The sequence below is a fragment of the Euleptes europaea genome, chromosome 18 (genome assembly GCF_029931775.1).
Source record: "Euleptes europaea isolate rEulEur1 chromosome 18, rEulEur1.hap1, whole genome shotgun sequence".
Taxonomy (NCBI): Eukaryota; Metazoa; Chordata; class Lepidosauria; order Squamata; family Sphaerodactylidae; genus Euleptes; species Euleptes europaea.
The window spans coordinates 29,222,616-29,244,333 of record NC_079329.1 but is presented as its reverse complement, the minus strand read 5'-3'; the positions used below and the strand labels follow the sequence as shown (position 1 = coordinate 29,244,333).

At 47.8% G+C, this 21,718-nt stretch overlaps 1 protein-coding gene across 1 annotated transcript in view; it reads right to left on the bottom strand.

Annotated features, from left to right (window-relative positions):
• Nucleotides 1-21,718, bottom strand: part of ASIC2 (acid sensing ion channel subunit 2) — a 543,783-nt gene that overhangs the window by 22,851 nt on the left and 499,214 nt on the right. The window contains exon 3 of the mRNA XM_056863759.1: nt 10,661-10,788. Coding sequence (XP_056719737.1) covers nt 10,661-10,788 — 128 coding nt within the window. The remainder of the gene's footprint in view (nt 1-10,660; nt 10,789-21,718) is intronic.

Here is a 21,718-nt window from a genome sequence, read left to right as displayed (position 1 = left end):
TTGCCCAAGGTCACATGGCAGACTTCAGGTGGAGGAGTGGGGAATCGAACCCGGTTCTCCAGATCAGAGTCTGCTGCTAATGTGGAGGAGTGAGGAATCAAACCCAGTTCTCCAGATTAGAGTCCACCGCTCATGTGGTGGAGTGGGGAAACCAACCTGGGTCACTAGATTAGTGTCCGCCGTTCATGTAGAGAAGTGGGGAATCAAATCCGGTTCTCCAGATAAGAGTCCATCGCTCTTAACCACTACACCAGGCTGGCCCACAATCTGAATCAGACCCCCATACACCTGGGAATTAAGTTTCAATCATGGAACTCCAAGAACATGTCTGTTAACAGGACAAACTGGAGACACAAAGGTCACATATACATGGTCGCTTTAGCCTCCTTTATTCCGTTTCAGCCAGGATCAATTTTTTCAGTATGCATGTTACCTCATTCCTTGGAAGCTCAATGCTGTTTCAATTCAAAACAAACCCAGCTTTTCCCATTCCTCTTCTGGTCCAAATTAAACCGTTCATCCTGGCTCATTCCGGAGTCACAGATTGTGCATAGTCTGGTTCTTGTAGGTTATCCGGGCTGTGTGACCGTGGTCTTGGTATTTTCTTTCCTGACGTTTCGCCAGCAGCTGTGGCAGGCATCTTCAGAGGAGTAACACTGAAGGACAGTGTCTCTCAGTGTCTAGGAAGAGTAATATATAGTCAGAAAGGGGTTGGGTTTGAGCTGAGTCATTGTCCTGCAAAAAGTATTAAAGGTAATGTAATAGGTAATTTTTGCAGGACAATGATTCAGCTCAAACCCAACCCCTTTCTGACTATATATTACTCTTCCTACACACTTGACACTGAGAGACACTGTCCTTCAGTGTTACTCCTCTGAAGATGCCTGCCACAGCTGCTGGCGAAATGTCAGGAAAGAAAATACCAAGACCATGGTCACACAGCCCGGATAACCTACAAGAACCAATGAACTCTGACCGTGAAAGCCTTCGACAATATTTTGTGCACAGTCTGTTCTTGGGTTGAGCTTCACCCCACCCTTTTCGAAACCCCTCTTCAAGGCAGCATGCAGATAGCCAAACAGGGGAAGCACAGAAGATTGGCTTCTCTCACAGTCAATCACGAAGCAGTGTGTAAAGAGGTAGGGATTCAACTGCTTCCTGCTACCTGGGAGCTCTTTCTGAGCAAAAGAAAGGCTTTTTTAAAACGAGGCTTGGATTTCCCACCCCCCTTCTTTCAGATTGCTCCGTTTTTTGTTTTTAAAATGCTTTTTTATGTGGCGGTTGGGTCTGGGGGGAAGGAAATCTACTCTCAGGGTGAGAACTGCGAAGTCAGCCAATTACAGAGCAGCATTTAAAGGGGTGGGACTTGATTTGAACTTGGGAGTCTGCTTTTCTGTATTCATGCCTCCCTTAGCACACAGTTTCATCCCTGATCATTCCAGCCAATGCGTACAGTTTCCCCCAACCCGGGTTACTTTGATCCTGGCTGAAATGGGGAATAAAGGAGGTTAAAGCATCCTTTGCATAAATGACCAAAGAGTTGGTAACACATGAACTGGCCCTTTGAACAGATTCCTGCCCAGAAGCATTCCACTTCCTCTCAGGCATCTCTAAAGCACTGTGGTGTAGAGTTGCGTGTCAGACTAGGTTCTGAGAGATGCAGCTGGAATCTCCACTCTGCCATGAAAGCTTGCTTGATTGCCCTGGGCCAGTCGCCTGTTCCCAGCCTAACCTACCTCAGAGGGTTGTTGTGAGGATCAAATGGAGGAGAGGAGAATGCTGTGCGCAGCTTTGGGTCTCCACTGGGAAGAAAGGCGGGGTATAAATGAAGTAAATGAATCATAAATGAATCGATCAGTGCACAGGAACACAGAACAGGTCAATGGGAGAGAGCAGGTGTGGTGCTTAAAGTGGAGGGCTCTCTCCAACGCAGCTGTTTCTACTGGAGAGGAGTGATGCCAGAGCTCCTTCTCCGTGTCTTGGCTTGCGTGAGAATGGCACAGCGGGCACATTTTGGGCTGCTGGCTCATCAGTTCCATTTGAAACACGGCCCCTGTTAAAATGGACTTGCCAATCATGGCGAGATGTGTGCAAACTTCGGATCCATCAACGCTGGGGAAGGAAGCGAGCGCTCCTACGCCTCGCCGTGCTTGGACCACAGACGGGAGCTGTTTGCCTGTTCCCTCTCCCCGCCAAGTCAGAAGGATGCCATTTTGTTCCAGACGAGAAGACGAGCCAGAAATCCAGTGTTCATTAAGGAGACACCAAATGGGACCACCTGAAACAAAAACTGCTTCTCTGCTTGCAAGACATTTAAAAACCTCCCTTCCTGCAACCAGTTCCCTCCCCTGCTTGCCAACCAGGCTGTCATCAGCTGCGGCAATTGGGAACAGAGTCCTGCGTTCCACCTCCCCCTCCCTTCACGATCTCCCAAGGAAGGCAGCACACAAGGTACTTTTGAATTTCCTCCCTTCACACTTTCGTCTCTTCGGGGAACTTAATATAGCACGTTCACAAAATTGGCACGACTGCACAGGCTGGAGAAAGGCTGTTTTACATCGTCGCCGGGATCAAGGAGTAAAATTGTTCTGGATGGAACCATCATGGGCTGCCGGCAGGGATCACTTGACTGGTTAAGAGCATCGGACTAAAACCAAGAAGACCTGGGTTCAAAGCCACACTCAGCCATGAAGCTTGTGGGGTGCCCTGAGAGTAGTCACATTCTTTCAGCCTCACCCTACCTCACAGGATTGTTGTGAGGATAAAACGGGAGAGAACCACATATTGCCCCCCTTCAAGCCTCTTGGAAGAAGGCTGGGATAATAATGTCCTAAATACGTCAAATGTTTATTCACCCCAAAATACCTCCCTGCACATATAAATGTGTAGAATGTTAGGGAGGCTCATCTAGTTTTTCCTGAACATGATGTCCCCCTGCCCCTCGGTGCAAGGTTTGTTTTCTTGGGGAGCCTTTGAACACAGAACTTCACCCCACCCTTCCCAGGGAAACTTTTCCACTCAGTTCTGCCCACTGATCAACTGGTCCCAACTTGGAAGGCTTTAAGAGGGGAGTGGACATGTTCATGGAGGAGAGGGCTATTCATGGCTACTAGTAAAAATGGATACTAGTCATGATGCATACCTATTGTCTCCAGGATCAGAGGAGCATGCCGATTGTATTAGGTGCTTTGGAATACAGGCAGGATGGTGCTGCTCCAGTTGTCTTGTTTGGGGGCTTCCTAGAGGCACCTGGTTGGCCACTGTGTGAACAGACTGCTGGACTTGATGGACCTTGGTCTGATCCAGCATTGCCTTTCTTAGGTTCTAATGTAAACGGGGAATGGAGATGGGGTTGGGAAGAAGCCTGGAATAGAAGAAAGTCTCTCTTCCTCCCATATCCCATTTAAACCCCTTCTCTCCACCTCAATTCTCTACGAGTTTATTTCATTTTTGCTCTTTTTCCTCTTTCCTGTGCCTTCTCTACCACGATGTTCCCTGGAATGTGGAACAGCCTTTGCCTCCCTGTCAAACTTCTCCAACTTGTCCTAGGTAGTCCCCCTGTAAGGGGGCAGTTCACACACATTTACACATTTTGGAGTACACAGTTTGGGTCCGGAGTCCCCACGCCATCCCCTTGTAACAGTCAGGCACGAGTGTCTCAGGCCCCACACATGCAATGACCAGCCACATGCCGGTCTCAGGCCCCTCACAGGCCAAATACTGCTCCTGAGGCTGTTTCAGGCTGGGAAAATGGTGTGGGGAGGGCAGAACACTGATGTCCATTTTCCACACATGGTACAGTCCTGATCCACATGGGACACCATGTGTGAGGGAACTGAGGAACTGATGTCTGACTGTTGCACCAGGTGGGGACCCTGTATCCATGCTGTGTACTTCGTAATGTGTAAATCGGTGATGCCATCTGGGTCAGAGGGGACAACCCAATTACCAATTTTTTCCAGAAATCAGGCATCTGATATCATTCTTCTCGGCCTTTATGGTCTGCCTTATACTGAATCAGACCCTTGCTCCATCAAAGTCAGTATTGTCTACTCAGACCGGCAGCAGCTCTCCAGGGTCTCAGGCAGGGGTCTTTCACATCACCTACTTGCCTAGTCCCTTTCAACTGGAGATGCCGGGGATTGAACCTGGGACGTTCTGCATGCCAAGCAGTTGCTCTACCGCTGAGCCACAGCCCCTCCTGTGCAAATATTTTGCAGGATGACGCCTGGGGGCACATTTCAGCCATCCCACCCAATATCGCCCAAACAACATCTCTAACCTGTTGCTTAATCGAAGCCTCTTAAATGTTTATGGCTGAGCTGGCAGAAACAGCTGTTTTAGGGAGCCTTTTCATCTTCCTTAGCCTCTGCTGTTCAAAACGGGGCTGTGCGGAAGGCAGGTTTTTCCAGCCCCCAGCAGTTCCTTCCACAGTGGTACGGCATGGACAACTCACAGCGTATCGATCCCAGATAATATGATTTGGAGCAGCTTCCGTCTTTCCAGCTGGCGTGCACCTGGTGCAAGCGTTTGCGAATTCCACCGGGTTTTTCTAGTGCTTTTGTCCTGGAAGCGGTAGGAGCTGCTGTGCTTGTCTTTGCAGGTGGTGGACAGATACATCCGGATGCGTGAGACAAGTGTTCGCTGCATGTGGTTTTGCAGCTCCAGTAAAGAAACTTGCTGTTCGCCTCTACACCTACCATCTCGCTATAAAGTAATGAGCACAAACTGGCTGGACGCAGCAGAAAACAGCCAGCCCTGGTCTGGCTGCGACGTTCTTCTGGTTCAACAAGCCCCTGTGCCGGCAACAACAGCCTGTGGGGAAATGACACACTCCGAATGCTAGCGAATACACTGGAAGGAACAGGGTTGTACTATTATTGCACTGCTGATTGTTTGTAATCTCGTTTTTACTGCACCGCTTTCTCATTTTTGAAATCTGGCTTTTGCATTATGTCATGCCACGTCTTACATGGCTTTTTTTAATTGCATAATTTTCTAATTTTTGCAATCTGTCCTTATTGCGTTGTTTGCTATAAGTTTTATAATTTTTATGGCATTATTCTAAAATGCTTTGAGATTAACAGTGCAATTCTAAGGCTGGGGGGAGAAGGCTTTAGAGAACCTAGGATTGTGCTGTTAGTAAGAATGAAGAACTATAAAGACACTAACAGCGCGTTCCTGACCGGAATGCCTGCGCCGGGCTTAGGAGGCAATGCAGCGGAGCTGCCTCCTAAGGAGGTTTTGGCCCCGGTGCAACCTCCGCCTGGCACAAAAAATCCATTTAACCCTCATAGGGTGGCATATCTCTCAGCCGTGCCTCAGTGGTAGAGCATCTGCTTGGGATACAGAAGGTCCAGGGTTCAATCCCCGGCATCTCCAGTTAAAGGGACTAGGCAGGTAGGTGATGTGAAAGACCCCTGCCTGAGACCCTGGAGAGCCGCTGCCGGTCTGACTTTGATGGACCAAGGGTCTGATCCAGTAGAAGGCAGCTTCATGTGTTCATGCGCAGGCAGGTAATGGCAAACCACCCCTGAACATCTCTTGCCTTGAAAACCCTATTGGGTTGCCATAAGTCAGCTGTGACTTGACGGCACACACATACATCTCTTCCTCCCATTCCCATTCTTACTTCCACGCTGCCCCCACTCTTTCCTTATACCTCCCCTTTCTCCCGCAGCTTGCCTCTTCACTTTCCCGTTTCAAAGCCTGTCATGGACCACCCCAGCCACTCTGGATCTGCTTCTCCAACCACCATGCAACCCACTCTTCTCCCCTCTCCTGTCTGGCAGATATGCAATTTTTATGAATGTTGCCGTAAAGGTTTCCTTGAACCCAGAGAGAGAAAGCGCACTGCCAACCAGCTGAATAGTCTAACGTAATTGGTCCTAATTGGAATCGGGATGATCTTCTCTGCCCTCCCAGCTCATTTTCAAAGTCTTAATGTGAAAACCGGCAAGCCAACGAGCAGTTAAAGGGTGCAGATTTCAAAAGTGTGTTTTGGGAATGTGGATAGATGGAGAAAGTAATTAGCGGAGACTTGCACATATCCCAATGTTTGCGGATTAAATTAGCATCAACTTCACAGTCACTGGCTCTGAGATTCAGAGGATTTTGTTTGCAATTTTTCTTGGGGCGCACGTAAGTATCTGTGAATAGGGGGGCCAGCCCAGCTGCTAGGTGGATTGAGGTGGCCTGTCCCCAAGTGTCAGATCCTGGGGCACTATTCAAGGGCAGCAGACAAGAGTGCCATCTTATACAGTTATTTCCTTCTAATTTCACTGAGTGAGCTAGTGTGGTGTAATGGTTAAAGTGTCCGACTAGGACCTGGGAAACCCAGGTTCAAATCCCCACTCGTGCCATGGAAGCTTGCTGGGTGACCTTGGGCCAGTCACATGGGCCAAAAACGCATGGTCCCTTAACCCACTTTATTCCCCGTTTCAGCCAGGATCAAATTTACCCGGGCTGGGGGGGAAACTGTACGCATTACCTTGAAAGGCAGGGACGAAACTGTGTGCAAATCCATCCATGTAAACAGAAAGTGTGGGAGACATGAAGTTCCTGTTTAGTTTGGCACACACCCCACGCCCCTGGTGATTGGTCATTTCAAATTGACCAATGAGGACCTTCCCTGCCCCGGGAAACGACCAATCACCGGGGGTGGAGGTGTTGCAAGCTAAACAGGAACTGAGCACGTCCCTGCTTTTCAAGGTAATGCATACAGTTTTCCCCCCAGCCCGGGTCAATTTGGTCCTGGCTGAAACGGGGAATAAAGTGGGTTAAGGGACCATGCATTTTTGGCCACACTCTCAGCGCTGACCCCGACTAGCATTTGGATGGGAGATCTCCAAGGTATACCAGGGGCATGACAGGGAGGCAAGCAATGGCAAAATGACTTCTGAATGTCTCTTCCCTTGAAAACCCTATGGGGTCGTCCTAAGTCAGTTGTGACTTGATGGCAAAAAAAAAAAAAAAGCTAAGGACCAATTGTGAATGGCTGTTAGCAATTCTGTTATTACACTGTTAGCAAATCTGTTATTACCATCCTAAGGTAACCATTTGGACTTTCTGTCTTAGGGCCTCCCTATGTACTATCAGGGGTGGGGAACTACTAGGGTTGCCAACCTCCAGATGGGGCCTGTGTGTGTGTTAAGTGCTGTCAAGTCGCTTCCGACTCATGGCAACCCTTTGAATCAATGTCCTCCAAAATGTCCTATCTTTGGCAGCCTTGCTCAGATTTTGCAAACTGAGGTCTGTGGCTTCCTTTATTGAGTCACTCCATCTCTTGTTGGGTCTTCCTCTTTTCCTGCTGCCCTCAGCTTTTCCTAGCATGACTGTCTTTTCCAGTGACTCTTGCCTTCTCGTAATGTGACCAAAATACGATAGCCTCAGTTTAGTCATTTTAGCTTCTAGGGTCAGTTAAGGCTTGATTTGATCTATAACCCGCTGATTTGTTTTTTGTTTTTGGCAGTCCACAGTATCCGTAATACTCTCCTCCAACACCACATTTCAAAGGAGTCTACTTTCTTCCTCTCCTACTATCACAACTGATCTCCAGATGACAGAGATCAGTTCCCCTGGATAAAATGGCTGCTTTGGAGGATAGACCCTATGGCATTCTACCCCACTGAAGTCCCTCCCCTCCCCAAACCCTGCCTTCCCCAGACTCCATCCCCCAATTCTCCAGGAATTTCCCTACCCACAGCTGGTAAGCCTAGGGCCCTCACCTGTGGCTGCTGCTACCCAGATTTTTCCTCATACATATTCCCAGAAACATCTGATCACTGCAATGAACAATGGAATGCCAAGGGGGCCACAAATTTTGGCTTGGCTTACCGACCAAGCTGTTATTTGTAGTCATCACTGAACTGTCACTGAATCACATGGTATGATGGAGGGGAGGGGCCATGGCTCAGTGGTAGAGCATCTGCTCGGCATGCAGAAGGTCCCAGGATCAATCCCCGGCGTCTCCAGTAAAAGGGACTAGGCAGGTAGGTGATGTGAAAGACCTCTGCCTGAGACCCTGGAGAGCCGCTGCCGGTCTGAGTAGACAATACTGACTTTGATGGACCAAGGGTCTGATTCAGTAGAAGGCAGCTTCATGTGTTCCTGTGCTCAGAATGGGGAACGGAGGAGCATTTGTGCATATGCAGGGCATATGGCCAAAGCCCCATGAGAGGGCAGATGGAACCATCTCTTCTTTCTTTTGTGGAGAAGGCTGGGAAGACGATTTTCTCTCTTTCTGCTGCGTTGGCACTTTATTTCTGAATGGGAGGAGGGAAGCCACTGCTCCTTTCCTCCAGGAACAGGGAAGAAAGGAACATATTTTTTTTTGCCGTTGTTGAGTCGATGTTTTAATTGGTTTCATTGTTCTACTTATTTGCATTGTATTTGCATGTATCGTATTTTTTAATGTATTACTGTATTTTTAAACGTTGGTCATTTATGCCTGGGAGTTTTACCTGAGGTCCGTTGCTCGCTGGAGCCACACTTTCCTGTTGGGAATCTCTGCACCAGCAGTCTCCAAGCTCAAATCAAGTTCCTGTCCCTTTAAATGCTGCTTTGTAATTGGCTTACTTGTAGTGCTTACTGTGAGAGAAAATCCCCCCCCCAACCCAAGTGCTGTGTAAAAAAGCACAGAGCAATCTGAAAGGGGGGGGGAGAGAAAGCCAAGCCTTGGTTTTAAAAAGCCTTTCTTAGAAAGAGCTCTGAGGAAGCAGGAAGCATTTGAATCCCCGCCTCTTTACAAGCTGCTTTGTAATTGGCTGCAAGAGAAACCAAGCTTGCTTGTCCCGTGCTTTGCCTTATGCATGGGGATTTCACCCGGGCTGAACTCAGGGGAGAGGGAAGAATCAGGTTAACAGAGGAATGGGAAGTCTCGGGATTTGTGAGGGCCGGCAGCGAGGTCATCTCTAATGGAGGGAAAACTCATGCATAACTCCAAGGAACAACCGTGACAGACCAGGGGCAAACCTGAGTGAAAGTACCCATGCATAAACGACGGTTGTAAGCCATCCCAAGTCCCCTGTGGGGAGAGGGTGTGGGGCTTAAAACAAACAAGCCATAAAGGAGGGTGCTCACCAGATTGGACAGGGATGCTCAGTGCTGGCAAGCAATTTATGGCATCCTCTGTCACAGCGCTGCGCTCAGTATCTCTTCACCCCTGCTTCCATTCATTATCTGCTGCTGGAAGGAGGTGGCGCAACACTTGATGTGCTGGCATCACATCAGAACTTCCATGTAGGAGACATTACCAGAAAGATGGGCAGGAAAAAGGTATGGGTTGATGGCAGCCGCGCGATCCCCATAACATCTAATTAGGCAGATACTACAATACTTTGGCCTGAAGGGTTACATTTGCACTACCAGCTGGCGGCTGTGCATCGTGGTGGGAATACCCCCAAAACAATAGATTTGTAGGAACCTGTTTTCGCAAGCAGATTGCTTTTGCTAGACTGGGCTGAAAATCGGCAAGTGTAATTTTCCACAATTCGAAACGTGCGGCAGGTCAGGCTTCAATATGCACAATTTGTTTTGCGGTGCTCTGTTTGATTTTGATCTTACGCTCACAATCTGCATGTCTGGATTTTTTGCTGTTAAATTGCTCTATCTGACAAGTGCAAATTCAAAGTCACAGGGCAAGCTAAAACTAACTCCAGTCCCACGGTATGCGGGTTCTACCACACAGGCCGGAGAGTGGCTTTTGGGCACCAAAGGTAGAAAATCTGCGCAACACCTTTTCTATCATAATGCATCATCTCCCTGTGGATCATGCCTCATGAATCAGCTCTGTCTCCCAAAATGTGCCCACTGAAGGGACCACCTCAACTTGATTTACAATTAGTCCAGAGTTCCCACAAGGAGCCTGCAACCAAGGCAGCCCCTTTCCTCTTCCCGACTTCAAGAAGAAGAAGAAGAAGAAGAAGAAGAAGAAGAAGGAGGAGGAGGAGGAGGAGTAGGAGTTGGTTTTTATATTCCAACTTTCTCTACCTCTTAACGGTAGAGACTCAAACCAGCTTAAAATCACCTCCCCCTCCCCACAACAGACACCCTGTGAGGTAGGTGGGGCTGAGAAAGCTGTGACTAGCCCAAGGACACCCAGTTGGCTTTGTGTGTAAGAGTGGGGAAACAAATCCAGTTCACCAGATTAGCCTCCGTTGTTCATGTGGAGGAGTGGGGAATCAAACCTGGTTCTCCAGACCAGACTCCACCACTCCAACCACCACTATTAACCACTACACCACGCTGGATCTCCAGAAAGAATCAACGCAGAAAGCCCAACGGGCTGGATCCAGCCAGCTTTTCCACTCAATCCCACCCTGTTCTTGCGACAGCCCATGTTCTACATGGCTTTTGCTCATGCAGACTCCATGGGGCGAAAACTCATGGTCACTTTATCCTCCTTTAATCCCTGTTTCAGCCAGGATTCAGCCAGGATCGAACGCGTGCGTTTCACCTAATGTGTGTTCAATCCTGGCTAAAACAGCGATTAAAGGAGGATAAAGCGACCATGCGTTTTCGCCCCATGATCCCCAGGATAAGGATCATAGGAGGGGGGTCCCCCTTTGGCAGTCAAAAGGCACCCCCCTCCTTCCTTTCTCACCCCAAGAAAAGCTGGCTGAACTCAACCCAGTGTGGGTGTGAAGGAAGCTGGACTCACCCTCTGCTCTTGTGTGGCTACAAATGTCTGGAATCCGGGCGCCACTCCAAACCCGAGCTCTTGGACGAAAGGCGGCTCGGACTGACTGTGGATCTGGACTTTGACTCCTGCTTCGAAGGTAGTTTCGTCTGTCAGGAGAACAAGGGAAAGCTTCCTCAGCCGGGGAGTCGCTTTTACTTTCAATGCTCAAGCGGCTACAGATGCTGCAAGCTAAAAACAATCATAATTCTGCCCCGACAAAAGTCGAATTGTGTGAACCTGTTCGTTTCCAAATGATATTTTAAGTCGGCTACTCACAGAGAGGGCCAAGTGCGGTGCAGTAACATAGGAAGGCAGCATGGACAGATGCACGTCATGCTAAAAAGGGGGCAGGATGGAAGGGGGAAAGGCTCTTTATTTATTTCTATTTTAGATTTATATCCCTCCCCTCCCCGACTACAGTGGGGCTTGGGGTGGGTAACAACAAAGCAAATACATTTTAAAACAAACAATTAAAATAGATTAAAAACAATTAAAGCAGATTAAAAAATCAGTTCCAGGAGGACTGATATATTTTGAGCCTCAGATTCCCATCAGGAGAACAAGCAATGGCAGAGGTGTCCAGCCTTTTCATTAATGTGTGTGTGTGTTAAGTGCCGTCAAGTCGCTTCCGACTCATGGCGACCCTATGAATGAAAGTCCTCCAAAATGTCCTATCTTTGACAGCCTTGCTCAGATCTTGCAAACTGAAGGCTGTGGCTTCCTTTATTGAGTCAATCCATCTCTTGTTGGGTCTTCCTCTTTTCCTGCTGCCCTCAACTTTTCCTAGCATGACTGTCTTTTCCAGTGACTCTTGTTGTCTCATGACGTGACCAAAATATGACAGCCTCAGTTTAGACATTTTATCTTCTAGAATCAGTTCAGGCTTGATTTGTTCTATAACCCACTGATTTGTTTTTTTGGCAGTCCACGGTATCCGTAACACTCTCCTCCAACACCACATTTCAAAGGAATCTATTTTCTTCCTATCAGCTTTCTTCACTGTCCAGCTTTCACACCCATACATAGTAATAGGGAATATGATGGCATGAATTAATCTAGTCTTGGTGGCCAGTGACACATCCTTACACTTCAAAATCTTTTCTAGCTCCTTCATGGCTGCCCTTCCCAGTCTCAATCTCAATTTCATTAATACGAACTACTTTTTAGTAATAGAAAATATCCCGCGCTATCCCCCCCCATGTTACTTAGAAACAGCACTTGTATAGGAAGGACACTGGAAATAAAGCTATCAGAATAAACAGCACAAGGAAAGATCCTGCCAAAGAGCCTAGAGCAGACCTTTGCATGCTCTTTTCCTGGGTGTTCTAGGGGCTTCATAAGCCACTCCACAGCAGTCAGAGAGAAGAAGAAGAGTTGGTTTTTATATGCCGACTTTCTCTCCCTCTTAAGGAAGAATCAAACCAGCTTACAATCACCTTCCCCCTCCCCACAACAGGCACCCTGTGAGGTAGGTGGGACTAAGAGTGACTAGCCCAAGGTCACCCAGCTGGCTTCATGTGTAGGAGCGAGGAAACAAATCCAGTTCACCAGATTAGCCTCCACCGCTCATGTGGAAGAGTGGGGAATCAAACCCGGTGCTCCAGTTCAGAGTTCACCACTCCAAACCACTACACCACGCTGGCTCTCAGCGTGGTGTAGTAGTTAAGAGAGCTATCGGAGGACCATAACCCTGGAGACCCCTGAGCTAAAAGAGACCAGACTTCATGATAATGCATTCTGAACCTGTGCCACAGTGCTGGAAAGAGGTGGTGGTGGTGAACCCCTTCTCTTATGCCATCTTTCTGATCTCCTCCCCTATTGACTGCTACATGCTTCATGGGGGAAATATATAGGTAGCTTCCAGGAACTGACTGTCAGGTTAGGATCTGGGCAACCCAACTTCAAAAATCCACTGACTATTGTGAAGCTCTCTGTGGGACCTTGGATCAGTCACACTTGCTTAGCCTAACCCAGCTCTCAGGATTGTCATGTGAATAAATAGAGGAAAGGAGACCTATGTACGTTACTGGGAACTCCTCGGATGGGGCTGCCAGCTCTGAGTCCAGAAACATCTGGAGATTTGGGGGGTGGAGCCTGGGGAAGGCAGAGTTTGGGAGGTGGAGGGACCTCAGCAGGGTATAATGCTGTAGAGTCCGCCATCCACAGCTGCCATTTGCTCTGGAGAACTGATCTCTGTCATCTGGAGAGCAACTGTAATACCAGAAGATCTCCAGGCCCCACCTGGAGGTTGGCAACCCTATCCTTGGATGAAGGGCAAGATAACAAGGCACAAGAAAGACAGATAGAAAGCTGTATGTTCCCCTTCCCCAGGTATAGCATAAACAGCAGTTTGGGAGATAAAGGGTCATTGTTACAGGGAAAACGGAATGAGAGAAAAGCTTAAACCTTCCACAACTGGGCAGGAAACTAGAATTTGATGGTAAAAACCAGGACACAGATTTGTGCAAAAACCTTTTTTTGGAAGGGGGGGGAGATTTCACATCAGGCATTTTGGGAATTGAAGTAAGGGAGGGGCTGTGGCTCAGTGGTACTTGGCATGCAGAAGGCCCCAGGTTCAATCCCCAGCATCTCGTTAATGGGACTAGGGCAAGTAGGTGATGTGAAAGACCTCAGCCTGAGACCCTGGAGAGCTGCTGCCAGTCTGAGTAGACAATACTGACTTTGATGGACCGAGGGTCTGATCCAGTAGAAGGCAGCTTAGTGTGTTCATGTATTCAAGATCGATTCCTCTCTCCCACCCTGTCCCAGGACACCCATATCCGCTTTCCACTCAGCATCCCCCCATCGTAGGAGCTCAATGGTCGCAGATGTCAGGGATGTGCGATTCCGCAGTTTCTCTTTCACATTCCGGCAACAAATATAATTAATTAATTATAATATTAATATAATATTAATTGATATAAAAAACACCCTCTCTCCAGATCAATGTTTGTTTAAACTTCCTTGACACCGAAGCTTGCTTTTCATTTGGATAATTCTAGCTGTCCGCTCACAAAATGGAGTGAGGAGCGGGGAGACGGAGGCATTTTGATTCCTCCTCCGCCCAAAACTTCTTTTAAAAAGGCTTTTGTGGCTGTGGCATAGAGGATAGCCTATTAATACATAACCTTTTCAAACTCTGGCCTTCTTGTCTCAAAAGTACAAAAACAGCTTAAAGATAAATAGAATTAAAAAAAGAAGAAGCCTCCCTTACATAATGCCAAGCGGCCTCTCCAGCAGCCTGCTGCTTCTGTGAAAACCCGCAGCAGCTGTGGGATTTCTTTTTTGGGGATGGACTTCCAACCATCCTGGGGTTGGCGGTGATCAATACAAATTGGCTTTGAAACTCGGCCCCTTTCAATCAACCCTTTCAGCATTTATGCTGATTCTTCTTGCGCCGGGGGTTTCATCCTGCGTGCGTTTGCGTCGGGCAACAATACACCCTTCCCTCAGCTTGGGGGGGGGGGGAAATCTGCTTGTTAGATGAGCGGATTTATCCTTACAGCTGGTTGTCATTATTTTTGCATGCTGGTACGATGGCCCTCCGACATCCAAACGTATAAATATGAAAGCCCATTTATTAATCAGTGGAGGAAAACAGGGAGACTAAGGCTGTTACCGCACTTGTATTCCCAGCGATGTATTAAGAGTTTGAAAAGGTTATAAAAAGTACTGTTTGCACTTTCTATGTATTCCCACAGATGTATTAAGAGTTTGAAAACGCTATAAAAAATACTGTTCGCACTTTGTTTGGCCCCTTTAGCTGTGAAGACGTCTTCCAACTAGGGCTGTTGAAGACGTCTTCCAACTAGGGCTGTTGAATTAATACAGATGTATTAAGAGTTTGAAAACGCTATAAAAAATACTGTTCGCACTTTGTTTGGCCCCTTTAGCTGTGAAGACGTCTTCCAACTAGGGCTGTTGAATTTAAAAAAAATTCGGTATAGTTCGGATTAGGCTGAATTCAGCCCGTTTAGATTTGGGATATGCCAAAGTCCGAACTCCCCCGCTTCGGGTCCGTGCAATTCGGCGGGAATTCAAAGTTCGGGAAAAAAATTCGGCCGAATAAAGCCATTAAAAACACAACCGCGCCTTTCCGCGGCTCTGGGGGAGGGCATTTTTGGGGGTAGAGGTCCCAAACTTTCAGCAGAGCTTCAAAGGACGTTTCTTGAAAGACCCCCCCAAGTTTTGTAAAGATTGGGTCAGGGGGGCTGAGATATGGGCCCCGAAAGGGGTCCCCCACCTTTAATGTGCATCTCTGAGCAGAGCTTGCTGCCCACGCACAAAGCTCCCAGCCCCGACAAACAGCTGAGAAGTTTTTTATGAATGAGGGAAAACCTGAAGACACACAACTGAAACCCCCCCTCAAACCAGGGAGAGAGAGACTCGAGGGGGAACACACACCCCAGGCAGAACCGGCAAAAGCCCCCTTTGGCTTTCCCCCCCACCCACAGAAACTGCTCCCTCCCCACACACACACAGAATCTGCTTTCCCCCCCCACACACACACACAGGAGAAAAATTATAGATTAAAGCCCCCAAAGGGGTCTTATTGTGGCTGTCTTCTGTTCCATCAGGAGGGGCTGGGGAGGACTGGGTAATCCAAGACGTTTCCATTTAGGCATGGGACTTTTTGCTCTGGAGGAGATGCATACAGGATCCCATTCATCCCAATAGGGAAAAAGGGGAAAGGGGAAAGCCCATATCTCGGGACCCCCTGACCCAATGTTTACAAAACTTGGGTGGTCTCTTAAGAAGGCTTGTCTGAAGCTCCGCTCAAAGTTTGGGATCTGCACCCCCAAAAATGAGCCCCCTGCAGCCACAGAAAGAGAAAGGGGGGGAGCCGATATTTCTGCCCCCACTGAACCCATCTTTACAAAGCTTGGGTGGTATCTTAAGAAGGATTGTCTGAAGCTATGCTGACAGTTTGGGGGCTGTATCCCAAAAAAAGCGCCCCCTGCAGCCACAGAAATGGAAAAAGGGGGGAGGTAAAAGGGGTGGAGCCCATATCTCAAGACCCCCTGACCCAATGTTTACAAAACTTGGGGGGTATCTTAAGAAGGCTCATCTGAAGCTCCACTGAAAGTTTGGGGTCTGTACCCCCAAAAATGCGCCCCCTGCAGCCATGGAAAGAAAAAAGGGGGGAGCCCATATCTCGGGACCCCCTGACCCAATGTTTACAAAACTTGGGTGGTCTCTTAAGAAGGCTTGTCTGAATCTCTGCTGAAAGTTTGGGGTCTTTACCCCAAAAAATACGCCCCCTGCAGCCACAGAAAGGAGTGAATGTGCACAAGCACCCCCCCCCACACACACACTAGGATTTCCCTCTCTCTCTCTCTCCCCAGCCGGGCCGCACATCAGCTGATTCCTCCAGTACTCAATCCTGACTGATTGGCCAGAAGAAGACCCAGCTTGGCCTTCGATTGGCCGGGGGAGGAGAATGCTGCTTACTGACGGTTATGCTGTTACTGACGCCCCGAATTGGCCGGATTTATTCGTGAACTCCCGAACTCGCTGAATTCGGCCTCCCCGGTTGCCCTCCATTTTTGAGTTCGGTTCGTCCCGAACTAAAAACCACCGAATCAGGGGAAATTCGGCTGTTTTTCAGTTCGGGCCGAACCGAATCGACAGCCCTACTTCCAACCATTTATAAGCTGTGGTATCCAAAAACCCTTTTAAAGCAATGTTTTTTATAACATTTTCAAACTCTTAATACGTCGCTGGGAATACAAAGTGCGGTAATCCCCTATGTGTCGCAGAGGAAGCCCAGAGCAAGGGGAAGGGCAACAAAGGTCTTTTAGGCATGGGAGTTTTACCGGAGGTTCGTTGCTGGCTAGACCCACACTTTCCTGTTGCGAATCTCTGCACCAGCAGTCTCCAAGCTCAAATCAAGTCCTGCCCCTTTAAAATGCTGCTTTGTAATTGGCTTACTTCACAGTGCTTACTGTGAGAGAAAATCCCCCCCAAACCCCAATCGCCACATAAAACAGCAATTTAAGAACAAAAAAAACAAAAAACGGAACAATCTGAAAGGGGGGGGGGAGAGAAATCCAAGCCTCGGTTTTAAAAAGTCTTTCTCCTGCTCAGAAAGAGCTCAGAGGAAGCAGGCAGCATTTGAATCACCGCCTCTTTACACGCTGCTTTATGATTGCCTGTGAGAGAAAGCAAGCTTCTGTTTCCAGTGTTTTGCCTTCTGCATGGCGATTTCAGCTGGGCTGAGCTTGTGAGGTTCTTCAGCTACCCTCGGCAATCCCAATAAGGCACTTGCTCAGACAGGTAAATCAGAAGCAGGTAAACGTTTATTGAGGAGCACGTAGGAACATAGCATGAGCAATCCACGAGTTCAAAGCTGCTCATGGCGAACCAAACTACAAAGCATAACTTTAAGCACAGAGTCATCCCAGGTGCAGCAGCAAGCTGCCTGGGAATTAGGTGATAACGGAGCCTAGCAGGAAGGAGGGAGGAGGTAAGCCATAATACTGAAGGTGCCTACTAGAAGCTCAAGGCCAAAGCAGAGGGAGGGGGAAGGAGTGGGGCAGCTTGACCCGTTCAGAGAAACAAAACCAAAGAATAACACTTGCACAGGAATTGGCCTAACTCATGTCAAGAACCTGCCTGGACTCCTGGCAGGCTGAACAGCATAACGAATAGATACACGTGAACAGAAATAAGCATGACCCACGGCATGACACTTGACACTTGACCAAAACCAGGTAGGATTCCAGTCAGGACTCTGACAGAGCTCAGGGGAGAGAGGAGAGTCAGGTTAACAGAGAAATGGTAAGTCTCGGGATTTGTGAGGGCTGGCAGCGAGGTCATCTCTAATGGCTGGAAAACTCATGCAGAACTCCAAGGAACAATTGAGTCAGACCGGGAGCGAATATGAGTCCAAGTACCCATGGATAAATGACCATAGAGAGGGTTTAATTTCAAACCAGGGGCACGCCAAGGCTTTAACCAGGCTTAAGGTGAGTTTAGCCCTAGATATGGAAAACAGACCAATGCACGTTTTCGGAGTCCATTTACCCCCAAGGCCCTGTGGAAACTACGCCCTGTTTCCAAACAGGTTGGAGAAACAGGATATTAAGAACTTTGTCTCCCTTTTCCTAATACTATACTTGGAGGCACACCACACACTCTGTGGAAAACAATGCCATGTGCTATCTGGGGCACATTCGAATGTAGACGCTGACCGCTGCACTGTATTACTTTCATTGAGATACACAATTCATATCTTTCTTTTAAAAAAAAGATTTCCGTTTCTCTATAAGGCTGAGGGCTGTGTGTGTGTTTTCCCCTTTCTTCAGTTTATCCTTACTACAGCCACGTGAGGTACACACAAATGAAACATGGATTCAGATCTTTGGTGCATCAAGCTCAGCATCATCTACTCTGACTGGCAACGGCTCTCAGGAGACCCAGGTACGGCATTGGTCCAGCTGCTTGAGTAACAGGGAATTTCCCCCTCTCCTGCACCTTCAGAGTAAGGACAACAGGAATGCTCTGGGTTTTCTCCCCCCCCCCCCCGTAACACTGTCCATGATTGGCTGAGATCACACTTGTTTAAAAAAAATTGCACCAAAGCATGAGACTGTGAAGAATAAGGTTTGTTTTTATATGCCGACTTTCTCTACCACTTAAGGAAGACTCAAACCGGCTTACAATCACCTTCCCCTCCCCACAACAGACACCCTGTGAGGTAGATGGGGCTGAGAGAGCTCTAAGAGAGCTGTGACTAGCCCAAGGTCACCCAGCTGGCTTCATGTGGAGGAGTGGGGAAACAAATCTAGTCCACCAGATCAGTGTCCGCCACTCATGTAGAGGAGTGGGGAATCAAACCCGGTTCTCCAGGTCAGAGTCCGCCGCTCCAAACCACCACTCTTAACCACTGCACCACGCTGGCTTATGTTCTTATGTTCTCACTGGGATAGTTTGGGCCAGTCATTCTCTCTCAACCTAAGCTATCTCACACAGTTTTCGTGAGGATAAAATGGGGAACTACGTAAGCCACTCTGCATCACCATTGATGAGACAGGCCAATGAAGTATAAGTAAATAAATACCTCACCTGCTTCACCTGGATGCACAAATACAGCCACTTACGGAAGCATTAGAGCAAATATACAGCTGACTGGCTTTATTCTTGTGACTGCCTGGCGTCCTCTCCCCTTTTTCTTCCTCAAATAAAACCCTGGATTCCTGGTTTACCAAGAGGATGAGGGAACTAAAGGGAACTGGGTGATATCTAAAGTACTGCCAGCAGAAGGCTTGTGCCAGATCAGTTAGAACACAACACGGAGCTCATTTAGAAAGCTTATGAACTGGCAAAGAAAGTTTTCTCCCCCCTCCTGCTATCACATCATCTGTTTTATCTCATCCAGCTAAATTATTTAGGGCAATCCGCAGCTTAATGACTCCTAGGATGGAGTCCGCTGAAAAGACGGCTTGGTGATAAACTGTGAGGTTTTTGCATGTATCTTTACAGATAAAAATCTCTCTGATCCCATCTGACTTGGATGCTGGTTTGGTTGGAGATCAGGCAGCAGATAAGTCCTAGCCCTGTTAGTTTGTTACCGTTGGATTTCAACTGATCCTTCTGATGGATGGAAGAAGAAGAGTTGGTTTTTATATGCTGACTTTCTCTACCACTTAAGGGAAAATCAAAGCAGCTTACAATCACCTTTCCTTTCCCCTCCTCACAACAGACACCCTGTGAGGTGGGTGGGGCTGAGAGAGTGTGACTAGCCCAAGTTCACCCAGCTGGCTTCATGTGTAGGAGCGGGGAAATAAATCCAGTTCACCAGTTTAGCCTCCACCGCTCATATGGAGGAGTGGGGAATCAAACCCGGTTCTCCAGATCAGTCTCCACCGATCCAAACCACCGCTCCAAACCACCACTCTTAACCACTACACCATTGACTGGGCTAATGGGATTGTGAAGAGCCTCCACTTGGAAACTGGATCCTTGCCCCTTTTGACTTGTAAAAACTTGCAGGGGTTGTTGGGTTTCTAGATGCAAAGACAGTGGGTTGGATCCAGCCCGCTTTTCTACTGGTGAAAAAGAGAGGTGGGGTTCCCCTTTGACCTCCACAATGGCTGTGTTGTGGATCATGGGGACCTGAGGGGAACTGTGTGAATTTGAGAAAGGGATCTATAAGTGAGGTCATTTTTCACAGCATGTTGAAGGAGTCTGATCGGAGCATGGATTGATGACTACAATGCACTTCATGTGGGGCTAAACGCAAAGCCAACCTGGAAACTTCATTTGGTTCAAAACACAGTGGCCAAAACACATCATTTTCATCATACGACTTTGGTCTTAGGAGTCTTACACGGTTTAGGAACCACATATCCAAAGAACCGCTGCGCCCTGTACAAACCGGTGCATTTGCACAGCTTTTTATCTGTGCGCTTTTCTAATTCTGTAACCTCAGTCTGCAATCCCGGTCTTATTGCATTGTTTACTTGATGTCTTACGGTGTCTCATTATATTTTTAGAAATACATTCTGAGAGCCAGTGTGGTGTAATGGTTAAGGGGACGAGGACCTGGGAAACCCAGGTTCAAATCCCCCCTTGCCATGGAAGCTTGCGGGGTGACCTTGGGTCAATCACACACTCTCAGCCCTGACCCTGGATGGGAGACCTCCAAGGAACACCAGGAGTGTGACGCGGAGGCAGGCAATGGCAAACCCGCTCTGAACGTCTCTTGTCTTGAAAACCCTATGGGGTTGCCATAAATCAGCTGTTACTTGATGGCCAAAAAAAAAAAAATCTGCCTTGAGTCTCCATGTAAATGAAGTAAATGCCTGAATAAATAAAAATCATGTCAATGTCTTGACTTCCATAAGGAAGTTAGGACAGTGGTGGTCCGTTTCAGCACTTTCGGGATAGACGTTCTGGAAAGCACTGTTAGTTGCTTCCTCCCTCTTTGTAGAACACGTAAGGGGATTTTGCTGAGAAGGGCTTTTTTAGTTAAGCAATTTTATTATGCTGCTGGTTTTGAAAGATGTATCAGGCTTCAAGGCGTCATTAATTATTTCTCTGGGTATGTGTATACTGGGTTTTATTGAGATGTTTTTATGACTTGTTATTACTCACGCACTGTAAACCTCCTCGAGCCCGCATTGTGTAGAGAAACGCCACCTGGAATTATTACGGCTAAATAAATAAATAATCAGTGGCGCTTTTAAATGGTTTTATTGACTGTTTTAGATTATCATCCCATTTTAAATGTCGTTTGCCACCCCAGGAGGCTGACGATTGACGGATGGCATCATAAAGTATTGATGTTAAATAACAAACAGTAATATTTCTAGGATCGACAACACTGTTGGTCTGAGAGAAACACTCATGCACATGCACACACAGGAGTGGAAATTGGAAGTGAAGCACGTTTAGTGCTTCGGTGTGGTGTAGTGGCTAACAGCGGTGGTTTGGAGCGGTGGACTCTGATCTGGAGAACCGGGTTTGATTCCCCGCTCCTCCACATGAGCGGCGGAGGCTAATCTGGTGAACTGGATTTGTTTCCCCACTCCACCACACAAAGCCAGCTGGGTGATCTTGGGCTAGTCACACTCTCTCCGTCCCACCTACCTCACAGGGTGTCTGTTGTGGGGAGGAAAAGGGGATTGTAAGCCAGTTTTAGTCTCCCTTAAGTGGTAGAGAAAGTCGGCATATAAAAACCAACTTCTTTTTCTCCTCCTCCTCCTTCTTGTCCTGGCATTTGCACCATATAAGCTCTTAACCTAACCTACCTGACAGGGTTGTTGTGAGGAAAAAGTGGAACGGGGGAGAATGATGATTGAAAGTGCTACATACATAAGCAAGCAGCAAGCTCTTTCAACAATCATATATCCTGCTTGCCTTCCACTCCATCAGGAGACGATCACATCCCCTCCCTCCATGATTGCTGTCATTTTCATGATCTTTCTACCCCAATCAGGGAATACTAAAGCTCAGGATCTAATGAGGGCAGTGGCTCCAGGAAGCCTACAAGTTGTGGTCTGAACGAACCTAATGTCATGTGGATGCTCCCTT